The sequence below is a fragment of the Dipodomys spectabilis genome, unplaced genomic scaffold (assembly GCF_019054845.1).
Source record: "Dipodomys spectabilis isolate Male_0828 unplaced genomic scaffold, ASM1905484v1 ptg000009l, whole genome shotgun sequence".
Taxonomy (NCBI): Eukaryota; Metazoa; Chordata; class Mammalia; order Rodentia; family Heteromyidae; genus Dipodomys; species Dipodomys spectabilis.
The window spans coordinates 15,646,714-15,658,963 of NW_024870686.1; the positions used below are offsets into that span (position 1 = coordinate 15,646,714).

General features: G+C 39.1%; 1 protein-coding gene across 1 annotated transcript in view; it reads left to right on the forward strand.

Moving 5' to 3' along the window:
• The window catches only part of Fat1 (FAT atypical cadherin 1), a 115,109-nt gene that overhangs the window by 80,054 nt on the left and 22,805 nt on the right, over nt 1–12,250 (forward strand). Inside the window, exons 10-11 of the mRNA XM_042700024.1 lie at nt 1,282–5,349; nt 6,247–6,443. Coding sequence (XP_042555958.1) covers nt 1,282–5,349; nt 6,247–6,443 — 4,265 coding nt within the window. The remainder of the gene's footprint in view (nt 1–1,281; nt 5,350–6,246; nt 6,444–12,250) is intronic.

The following is a 12,250-nucleotide window of genomic DNA, read 5'->3' on the forward strand; positions in this document are numbered from 1 at the left end:
AACCAGGCTGGGTCTGACTTTAGGAAAAATTGTCAGGGATTTTTGGAAGGGATTTTTGAAAGGAAGGAAATGAAGACTGTTAGAGGTAATGTTTCGTGTTAATGAGGTGGAGACAGAAGTGCTTGGTTAATTCCCTGGTTTGCAGACCACACCGAAGTAGCTCTGGTCTGTGAAATGCCACATTGATTGCAAGCCTGGAGGAGGAAGATCTTGACAAAGTAGTTAAGGGAACTTGGTTTGGGGAAAAGTTTAATAGTTCTTTGGGGAAGAATAAATTCAGTGTTATGACTAAAATAATGCATTCTGGACGTATGAAACAGAAAAGGGATGGATGGATCCAACGTAAGCATCTTCACACAGCCTTGATCTGTTCAAAAGGCTATCAAGAACTGCGAGGTTCTTCAAAGATACGAAACTATGGCCCACTGTGGAGTTGAGGTTAGATCTAAATCTATGTTAGTATAGTCTGGAAAGGCCTGAAATAAAACAGTCTTTCTTGGGAGCTTGTTTCTCAGCTGCAGCATTCTGGGCATTTGGAGTTAGATAAATTGTAGCGGGGCTATCCTGGGTATTGAAGGGGATTTCCCAGCATTCCTGTCCTCTCCAATGCCAGTAACACACTGCATTCCCAGTTTAACAATCAGACATTGCCACATGTGTCTTCAGAAGCACAGCGTCCCCTTCTTAAGAGCACTGGAAAATAAATTGACCTGAAAAAGATTAAGAAGGAAATTTTTTTTTTTAAATTCTCAAAATTTACTTAAGTAAATTGTTTCTTAGTTCCATTATTTAAAATAAGGGATAATTTTCTTGGATGATGGTGTAAATTTGCCTCGTGAATTATAATCTTCCCTTGAATAATAAATAGGAATCTTGAGAAATGGCAAGGGGGTAAATGCTCAACGGATAAAATATGTTCTAGAAAGATTTTGAGGGACTATTGGAAAACCATTTACTAGCTTGCTTCTTAGTGGAAGGATGGCCATGTCTTTCCTCAGTGCATTTCTAGTTAAACCAGTAGAAAGTGCATTGGCTTTAGGTATATAATAATCCTTCTGCTTTTTATTTGTAACAATTTGTGGTCAAATTTCTGAAAAGCATGCCTTCTTTTGGGTGGGTAACAAATGAAACAAAGGTTCTATTCAAATGTTAATTTTTTAACCTGCACTTCTGAGTGTCAGAATATCTTTGAAGAAAGATTTCTTTTCTTCAACTAGTAACTTCTGTTGGTCCTTGTGCTTATCTCTAACATGTTTTGTTTTTGTTTTTCTGGCCTTCTAGGAAATATTGGAAATTCTTTTACAATTGATCCCATCTTGGGCTCTCTAAAAACTGCCAAAGAATTAGATCGAAGTAACCAACTAGAATATGATTTGATAGTAAAAGCTACTGATCAAGGTGACCCACCACTGAGTGAAATTACTTCTGTACACATCATTGTCACGATTGCTGACAACGCCTCTCCCAAGTTTACATCCAAGGAATACTCTGTGGAAATTAGTGAGACTATCAGCATCGGAAGTTTTGTTGGAATGGTTACAGCCCATAGTCAGTCGTCAGTGGTATATGAAATAAAAGATGGGAATCTAGGTGATGCTTTTGATATCAATCCCCATTCTGGAAGTATCATCACTCAGAAAGCCCTGGATTTTGAAACTTTGCCAGTTTATATGTTGACAGTACAAGGAACCAACATGGCTGGTTTATCCACCAATACAACCGTTCTAGTGCACCTGCAGGATGAGAATGACAACTCACCAGTTTTCATACAGCCAGAATATTCAGGACTCATTAGTGAATCTGCATCCATCAACAGTGTTGTCCTCACAGACAGCAATGCCCCCCTAGTGATTCGAGCAACTGATGCAGATAAAGAATCCAATGCCTTGCTTGTGTATCACATTGTCGAACCTTCTGTGCATAAGTATTTTGCTATTGACTCCAGCACTGGTGCTATTCACACAGTCCTAAGTTTGGACTATGAAGAAACAAGTGTTTTTCACTTCACTGTGCAAGTGCATGACATGGGAACACCACGTCTGTTTGCTGAATATGCTGCTAATGTCACTATACATGTAATTGACATCAATGATTGCCCTCCTGTATTCTCCAGGTCATTATATGAAACATCTCTTTTGTTGCCAACATACAAAGGTGTAAAAGTCATCACAGTAAATGCTACAGATGCTGATTCCAGTGCATTCTCCCAGTTAATATACTCCATCACAGAAGGCAACATTGGGGAGAAGTTTTCTATGGATTACAAGACTGGCACTATAACTGTACAAAACACAACTCAGTTAAGAAGTCGTTATGAGTTAACCATCAGAGCTTCAGATGGCAGATTTACCAGCTTTACCTCTGTGAAAGTTAATGTGAAAGAAAGCAAAGAAAGTCAATTGAAGTTTACCCAAGATTTCTACTCTGCAAAAGTGAAAGAGAACTCCACTGAAGCCAGGACATTAGCTGTCATTACTGCTATTGGGAATCCAATCAACGAGCCTTTGTTCTATCACATCCTTAATCCAGATCGCAGATTTAAAATCAGCCGTACTTCAGGAGTGCTGTCAACCACTGGCCTCCCATTTGATCGTGAGCAGCAAGAGTTGTTCGATGTGGTTGTCGAAGTGACCCAAGAACATAAGCCTTCGGCAGTGGCCCATGTTATTGTTAAAGTCACTGTCGAAGATCAAAACGATAATGCACCAGTGTTTGTCAATCTTCCCTACTATGCAGTTGTTAAGGTAGATACCGAGGTAGGCCATATCATTCGTTCCGTCACTGCTGTAGACAGAGATAGTGGCAGAAATGGGGAAGTACACTACTACCTGAAGGAGCATCATGACCACTTTCAAATTGGACCCTCTGGTGAAATTTCTCTGAAAAAGCAATTTGAACTTGACACCTTAAATAAAGAATATCTTGTCACAGTAGTTGCAAAAGATAGGGGAAACCCACCTTTTTCAGCTGAAGTTATCGTTCCAATCACAGTTATGAATAAAGCCATGCCTGTGTTTGAAAAACCTTTCTACAGTGCAGAGATCCCAGAAAACATCCAGATGCATAGCCCAGTGGTTCACATCCAAGCCAATAGTCCAGAAGGTTTGAAAGTGTTCTACAGCATCACAGATGGAGATCCATTTAGTCAGTTCACCATTAACTTCAATACTGGAGTTATCAATGTCATAGCTCCTCTGGATTTTGAGTCCCACCCGGCGTATAAACTGAGCATTCGTGCTACAGACTCCTTAACTGGGGCTCATGCTGAAGTATTCGTTGACATCATAGTGGAAGACATCAATGATAACCCTCCCATGTTTGTGCAACTGTCTTACTCTGCGACCCTGTCAGAGGCATCTGTAATTGGAACATCGGTCGTTCAAGTTAGAGCCACGGATGCTGATTCAGAACCAAACAGGGGAATTTCCTACCAGATGTTTGGAAATCATAGTAAGAGTCATGACCATTTTCATATAGACAGCAGCACTGGTCTCATTTCACTTGTCAGAACTTTGGATTATGAGCAGTTCCCACAGCACAAGATTTTCGTAAGAGCTGTTGATGGAGGCATGCCCCAGCTGAGCAGTGAAGTAATCATCACCGTGGACGTCACTGACCTCAATGACAATCCGCCACTCTTCGACCAACAGATTTACCAAGCCAAAATCAGTGAGCATGCCGCTCATGGGCATTTTGTGATATGTGTAAAAGCCTATGATGCAGACAGTACAGACATAGACAAGTTGGAATATTCCATTGTGTCTGGCAACGATCATAAAAATTTTGTCATTGACAGCAAAACAGGGATTATCACACTCTCAAACCTGCGACGGCACACCTTGAAGCCATTCTATGCACTCAATGTTTCTGTTTCTGATGGGGTTTTTAGAAGTTCAGTCCAGGTTCATGTAACTGTAATTGGAAGTAATTTGCACAGTCCTGTTTTTCTTCAGAATGAATATGAAGTGGAACTGGCGGAGAACGCTCCCTTGCATACCCTAGTGGTTGAGGTCAAAGCGACTGATAGGGACTCTGGCATTTATGGACACATCACTTACCATATTGTAAATGACTTTGCCAAAGACAGATTTTACATAAATGACAGAGGACAGATATTCACTTCGGAAAAACTTGATCGAGAGACTCCAACAGAGAAAGTGATCTCAGTTCGCCTGATGGCTAAGGATGCTGGAGGAAAAGTTGCTTTCTGCACCATTAATGTCATCCTAACAGATGACAATGATAATGCTCCACAGTTCCGAGCAACCAAGTATGAGGTAAACGTCGGATCCAGTGTAGCCAAAGGAACATCAGTCATTAAAGTTTTTGCCAGCGATGCTGATGAGGGATCCAATGCTGATGTCACTTATACCATCGAAGCAGATTCTGAAAGTGTTATGGAAAATTTGGAAATTAACACACTCTCAGGCATAATTACCACAAAGGAAAGTCTAGTTGGTTTAGAAAATGAGATCTTTACTTTCTTTGTGAGAGCTGTAGATAATGGGTCACCATCAAAAGAATCTGTTGTTCCTGTCTATGTAAAAATACTTCCACCGGAAATAAAGCTTCCAAAATTTTCAGAGCCTTTTTATACCTACACTGTTTCAGAAGACATGCCCATTGGTACCGAAATAGATCTCATCAGAGCAGAACATAGCGGTGCTGTTTTGTATAGCCTCATCAAAGGGAACACCCCAGAAAGTAATAGAGATGAATTCTTTGTGATTGACAGACAGAGTGGGAGACTGAAACTGGAGAAGAGGCTTGATCATGAGACGACAAAGTGGTATCAATTTGCCATACTCGCCAGGTGCATTCATGATGATTATGAAGTAGTGGCTTCTGTAGATGTTAGTATCCAAGTGAAAGATGCAAATGATAACAGCCCAGTCTTGGAATCCAATCCCTATGAAGCATTTATTGTTGAAAACCTGCCAGGGGGCAGTAAAGTCATCCAGGTCAGAGCATCTGACCTGGATTCAGGAGCCAATGGCCAAATTATGTACAGTCTAGACCAGTCACAAAGTGTGGACATCATTGAGTCTTTTGCCATTAATGTAGAAACAGGCTGGATTACAACTCTGAAGGAACTTGACCATGAAGAGAGACGCAGTTACCAGATTAAAGTGGTTGCATCAGATCATGGTGACAAGGTGCAGTTGTCTTCCACAGCCCTTGTAGATGTTACCGTCACTGATGTTAATGATAGTCCACCACGGTTCACAGCCGAGATTTACAAAGGGACCGTGAGTGAAGATGATCCTCCAGGGGGTGTAATTGCCATCTTAAGTACCACTGATGCTGATTCTGAAGAGATTAACAGACAAGTTACATATTTTATAACAGGTAAAGTATTTCCGCTATGGCTGGGAATGTGGCTTAGTGGTAGATTGCTTGTCTAGCATGCATGAAGCCCTGGGTTTGATTCCTCAGTACCACATAAACAGAAAAAGCTGGAAGTGGTATTGTGACACAAGTGGTAGAGCACTAGCCTTGAGCATAGAGATGCTCAAGGACAGAGCCCAAGTCCTGAGTTCAAGCCCCAGTACTGGCACACACATACAAAAGAAAGAATTTCAATCACATGGTTTAAGTTGAATTGTATTACAAGTATGTTAGCTGGGATTTTAAGGAAGTTGAGAGTTAGAGGTTTTAGTCCATAATAAGCTGGGCACTGGCAATTCACATCTGTAATCCTAAGCTACTCAAGAGGAAGATATCTGAGAATAGCTGTTCATAGCAAGCTTATCTCTAGTTAACCAGCAAAAAGCCAGAAGTGGCTGTCATGACTCAAATGGTAGAAGCTCCAGCCTGGAGCAGAAAAAGCTTAGCCAAGCAAGAGCAGGAAGCCCCGAGTTCAACACAGTAACTGACAAAAAAAAAAAAAAAATCTAAAAGAGAAATCTGTGAAGCTGCATTTCAAGTGTTTTAGCACTAGACATGATTTTTTATTATGACTCCTTGTATTGAACTGTTGATATCATTCTGTTGATATATTTCTTATGCACTAGGTATAACTTAGATAAAAATGCATTATAGCTGCTGTGTTTAAGTACACATTTTAGTGATGCTTTGAGGTGTTTTTCTTTTGTAAGGAGAAAGCCTAATATATATGAATTTTGCTTATTTATAAATTCTTAAATTTTTAATTGTAACACTATGTATCTATCTTACAGTTTCTTTTTCCCATTAATTACCCTTTGAGTTCAACAAATTTGTAATCTTCCTCCATTGATTTAATAGGAGGCGATACTTTGGGACAGTTTGCTGTTGAAAATATACAGAATGAATGGAAAGTCTATGTAAAGAAACCCCTAGACAGGGAACAAAAGGACAACTACCTTCTGACAATCACAGCAACTGACGGGACTTTCTCTTCTAAAGCCATAGTTGAAGTGAAAGTTCTTGATGCAAATGACAACAGTCCGGTTTGTGAAAAGGTAGGCCACATTCTCCTTAAGTTTATTATGAACCGAAAGTATCCTTAATTTTTTCTGTGAGACTATTATTCAGTGTTGGTATAACTCAGATGCATTTTATATTATCACTTAATATTTAAGCAGAGGAGAGTGTTAAATAAGGTCAAGACTTGGGAAATCAACTATTTTGCAGGATGCAAAGTAGGTAAAAAACTTTCTAATTTACAGTTCGGACTTTAAAACATTTAGTTTTAATCTAAATTGTACATTAATGGACAGAATTACAATGTCGTCTTACCTTTGTAAACTTTTCATGAAGGGATTCTCATAAAACGAGGATAAAGTTACTTTGGGGAAACATCTGGCACGCGGTTCTTCCTATGAAGCTCTGCTTTGCTGTAACAGACCACAGTGGGGTGTTTGCTTTTCTGCATACCAAAGAAGCAAAGAACTTACCAGAAGGCTCCTGTGCCCTTGGGGCTCACCATTTGATGAGAGAAGAATATTCAGGGTTAAGATGGGACATAAGAGTCAGGAGTGAGCACTGGAGCTGAGGATGAGGAAACACTGCAGAGGCAGTGAGCTCCGCTTCACAGAAGTCATGCTTCCATGATTAGGAGTAGAAGTAAAGGAAATTATGGGAATAGTGATTCCATTGACCCCAAATGGGGAATTGTGGGAAAGAAGTAGTGAGGCAAAGAAGAATATAAAGGGATGTGGTTATTCCAGAGAATTTGAACTCTGTTCCAGAAAATAGGGAGGTACCCTTTAATCTATTATACCTGAAAGATACATGTGTAGTGAGCCAATAGTTCCTAAAGAAATTTAGTTTGGTAGGCTGGTGATAGCTACCTGGATAAAAAGAATGAGAGCAAAGAGACATTAGAATAAGCAGATGTGGTGGAGGAGTGACAGATGTAAAGATGCCAAATAAGAAAATGTAGCGGTATCGCAATGTTGTTTTGATTTATATTTTTTTTATGGCTAGGGCGGATGAGCATTTTTTTTATTATTAATGTGGAAATATCATACAGAGGGGTTACAATTACATGGGCAAGATAGTGAGTACATTTCTTATCAAGCATTATTGCCTCCTCCTTCATTTCCCCATACCATCCCTTCCCCTCTATACTCCCACAGCCCCACCCCCCCCACCAGACCCCCCACCCCACCCCCACCCTGCCAAAGTTGTAAAGTTCCTTTTTCGACATAATGTCTTGTACATCTCATTGTTGTAATGGGTCTACCTGTAACCCTATTTAAACAGTTTGTTATTTCCCTTCCCCTCCACAAATTATATCAACATCAAATACAGTGAAAGCAGGGCTTATACCCTGGGGGAGGTACATACAAAGCAACAAAGAAATCATCTTATAAATATGTTGGAAACTATCACAAGAAAGAAAAAAAAACATTTGAATCCTTATCTTGGGGTTCATTTTGCCTAACATCAACTTGTCTGACAGTTTCTGTTTGTCTCAGACATATACTAGTTATTGCAAATAAGGGAAACCATGGGACCTATGTTTCTTTGGGCCTGGCTTACTTCACTTAATATAATTTTTTCCAAGTCTTTCCATTTCCTAACAAATGGGGCAATGTCATTCTTTCTGATGGAAGCATAGAATTCCATTGTGTATATATATCACATTTTCTTGATCCATTCATCTACTGAGGGGCATCTGAGTTGGTTCCATATCTTAGCTATGGTAAATAATACTGCAGTAAACATACTTGTGCTGGTAGCTTTAGTGTGGTCTTGTTTGTTATCATTTGGGTAAATGCCCAAAAGTGGGATTGCTGGGTCATAGGGGAGCTCTGTGTGGAGTCAAGGACATAGCTAGCAAGATCAATAGAAAGCCCAAGGTTTGGGAGAAGATCTTCACTAACTATACAATGGACAAGGGTCTCATATCTAAAATATACCTGGAACTCAAAAAATTAAATCCCTCAACAACAAATCCTCAAAGAAACAGCTGCCCAATAAATAAGTGGGCTAAAGACTTAAAAAGAAACTTCTCTGAAGAGGAAAGAAGGATGGCCAATAGACACATGAAGAAATGCTCAACTTCCCTAGCCATAAAAGAAATGCAAATCAAAACAACATTGAGATACCACCTCATTCCAGTTAGAATGGCTATAATCAAGAACTCTAATAACAACAGAAGCTGGATAGGATGTGGATAGAAGGGAACCTTACTGCATTGTTGGTGGGAGGGTAAACTTGTTCAACCACTTTGGAAAGTAGTATGGAGGTTCCTCAAAAGACTCCATATAGAGCTCCCCTCTGACTGAGCATTTCTTCATGTGTCTATTGGCCATTCTTATTTCCTCTTCAGAGAAGTTTCTTTTTAAGTCTTTAGCCCACTTATTTATTGGGAAGTTGTTTCTTTGAGGATTTGTTGTTGGGGGATTTAATTTTTTGAGTTCCAAGTATATTTTAGATATGAGACCCTTGTCTGTTGTATGACTAGTGAAGATCTTCTCCGAATCCGTGGGCTTTCTATTGATCTTGCTAGCTATATCCTTTGCCATGCAGAAGCTCTGCAACTTCATGCAATCTCATTTGTCCAACCTTTCTTTGATTTGTTTTCAAATCAAAACAACATTGAGATACCACCTCACCCCAGTTAGAATGGCTATAATCAAGAACTCTAATAAAAACAGATGCTGGGGGGATGTGGACAGAAGGGAACCCTACTGCATTGTTGGTGGGAGTGTAAACTTGTTCAACCACTTTGGAAAGTAGTATGGAGGCCTCAAAAGACTCCACATAGAGGTTCCCTATGACCTAACAATCCCACTTTTGGCCATTTACCCAAATGATCACAAACAAGACCATACTAAAGCTACCAGCACAAGTATGTTTATTGCAGCATTATTTACCATAGCTAAGATATGGAACCAACCCAGATGCCACTCAGAAGATGAATGGATCAAGAAAATGTAGTATATATACACAATGGAATTCTATGCCTCCATCAGAAAGAATGACATTGCCCATTTGTTAGGAAATGGAAAGACTTGGAAAAAATTATATTAAGTGAAGTAAGCCAGTCCCAAAGAAACATAGGTCCCATGGTTTCCCTTATTTGCAATAGCTTGTATATGTCTGAGATAAGCAGAAAAGTTCAGATAAGATGATGTTAGGCAAAATGAACCCCAAGATAAGGACACAAGTGGTTTTTTTCTTTCTTGCTGTTGTTTATAACATATTTATAAGGTGATTTTTTTTGTTGCTTCGTATGTCCCTCCCCCACGGTATAACCCATGTTTCACTGTATTTGATGTTGATATAATTTGTGGAGGGGAAGGGAAAAAACAAATTGTTTAAATAGGGATACAGGTGAACCCATTGCAACAATGAGATTTACAAGATGCTATGTTGAAAAACAAACTTTACAACTTTGGGTGGGGGGGAATGTAATTGTGGAGATGGGAAGTCAGGGATGGTAGGGGAAAAAAAAGGAGGAGGCCACAATGCTTGATAAGAAATGTACTCATTACCTTGCTCATGTGATTGTAATCCCTCTGTACAACATTTTCACAATAAAAAAACTTACCCCCCCAAAAAAAGAAAATGTAGGCGTAGGAACAAGAGTGAACTAATTCAGCAGTGATACTCACTAGACACTATGTTGGAAATAAACTGTACAACTTAGGGATGAGAGGGGTTAGAAGGGAAAAAAAAACTGAGAGAATATGAGGGAGGGGTGACACTGTTGAAATGTACTCCTTATCTGACTTACATAACTGTAACCCCTCTGTACATGAACTTTTAAAAAAAAATAATTTTTAGGGCTGGGATGTAGCTCAGTGGCAAAGCGCTTGCCTAGCAAGTGCAACGTCCTGGGTTCGATCCCCAGTACCAAAAAAAAGAAAAGACAAAAAAATACAGTTAAAAAAATAATTTTTACTGAGAATAAGTGATTCCATAAATTTCACCAAATTTCCCAGTATTGTGGGATAGTGATACTTAGTTCAAGTCACAAACATTTTAACCTTCAAAAAGCAAACAAACTGTCATTATCTTGGTCTACAAAGTTTGTGAATTCTACAGACTTTGACAGTACAACTATTTCTTCAATGTTGGGTGATATGTGCATTTCTTTTATTTTGCTAGTGTCAGCTGTTCTCTCTTTCCTTTTCATTCCCTCCCTCCCATCGCAGCCCTTGAGTTGCTTAGTTCATTTTCATCAATGTCTAGTGTAGCTGATGGGCCCCTCTGTTGTACTTTTTCCCCATTTCCCTCTGATTCTCTGGCCTCCTAGCTTTCCTCAGATATGTGTGTGTGTGTGTGTGTGTGTGTGTGTGTGTGTGTGTGTGTGTGTACACACACACACACACACACCATATATGAGGTCAAGAACATGGAGTCATTTAGAAATTATATGACAAATTAAGTAGATGTCCTTTGTTTCTTGAGTCCTATTTACTTTGTCGTATCTCTTTACATTTTGGATTTAACATCCACATATTAGGGAGACCATGTGCTGTTTGTCTCTGATTTTGGCTTATCTTGCTTAGCATTATTTGCTCTAGTTCTGTAAATCACCTTTACAATTAAAAAAAATGTGGGCATAGTAAAGTTTTTTCAAGTCTTTCCCATTTCCTTACAAATGGTATCATATCATTTTTTCTGATGGATGAGTAAAATTCCATTGTGTATACATACCACATTTTCTTGATCATTCATCCATTGAAGGGCATCTGGGCTGATTCTCTATCTTGCCTATGGTAAATAATGATTCCATGAACACGTTTGTAATGGAAAGACTTGGAAAAAATTATATTAAGTGAAGTAAACCAGACCCAGAGAAACTTATGCTGCATGGTCTCCCTGATTTGTAATAGCCAGAATGTGCCTATAAATCTACGAGTAAACACACTGGGTGCTTAAGCAAGAGATTTCAGATGAATTAATTGTAGTGTAGTAGGTGCTATGGAAAGGGCAAATAATGTTATTCTGTAAAAAGACTTAAGTCAAAGCACAACAAAGTAAGTACCAGAAAATGGGTACTTGCTAGAAAGTAAGGTGGGGTCTAGGGGAGAAGCATTAAGTAGGGGAAATTCTTGCAGGCAAGAATTCACTGTATGTGCCATAGAAATGAGACATATAAAGGAACAGGTGGGTCCAAGGTGGAAGGGAGGGGGAATGAAGATATTTAAGTGATAACAGATCATGAAGCCCTGTACACATACAGTGCTTTGTTAAAAAGCAAAAAAAAAAATCTAACTATTTAACCTAAAGTTAAGGGAAGTGAGGGAAAGAATAGGTTGGGCTGGGTGGGTAAGAATGTTGAAAGGGGTGACATTGAACAAGATTCACTGTATTCATAAACTGCTTTGTTGAATGGCAACTCCTTTGTACAACTACTTAAAGCTATTTAGAAAAAAAAATAGAAAAGAAAATGTAGGCACATTTTCCTTGATGTATTACATAGGAGAATGGATGTGGCAACATGACACAAGTGTGAACTCAGGCCTGAAATGTGTCAGAAGTAAACCTGGGTTTTAGGGAAAGCAAGTGGAATTTTCCAGTTCAGATTTGTTAAGTTTAAGTTAATGGGCCATATCATTAGATAATAAGATTGGGAATAGCTCTGTAAACTTGGTATTTGCTGTGGAGATAGCTGATAATTGAATTAATTTGAGAAGATAAACAGAAAAGAAGAAAATGAAGAGATGGGTATTTATGAAGGGAGAAGGAAGCAGAGATGGAAGGAAGACAGTGATACCAGTGCTATGTCCCTGGGGGTGAGAAAGAGAATTAAGAAGTGGATGACAAGCAGAGGTATGCAGTTGCTAAAAGATGGTCAAGAAGTAAA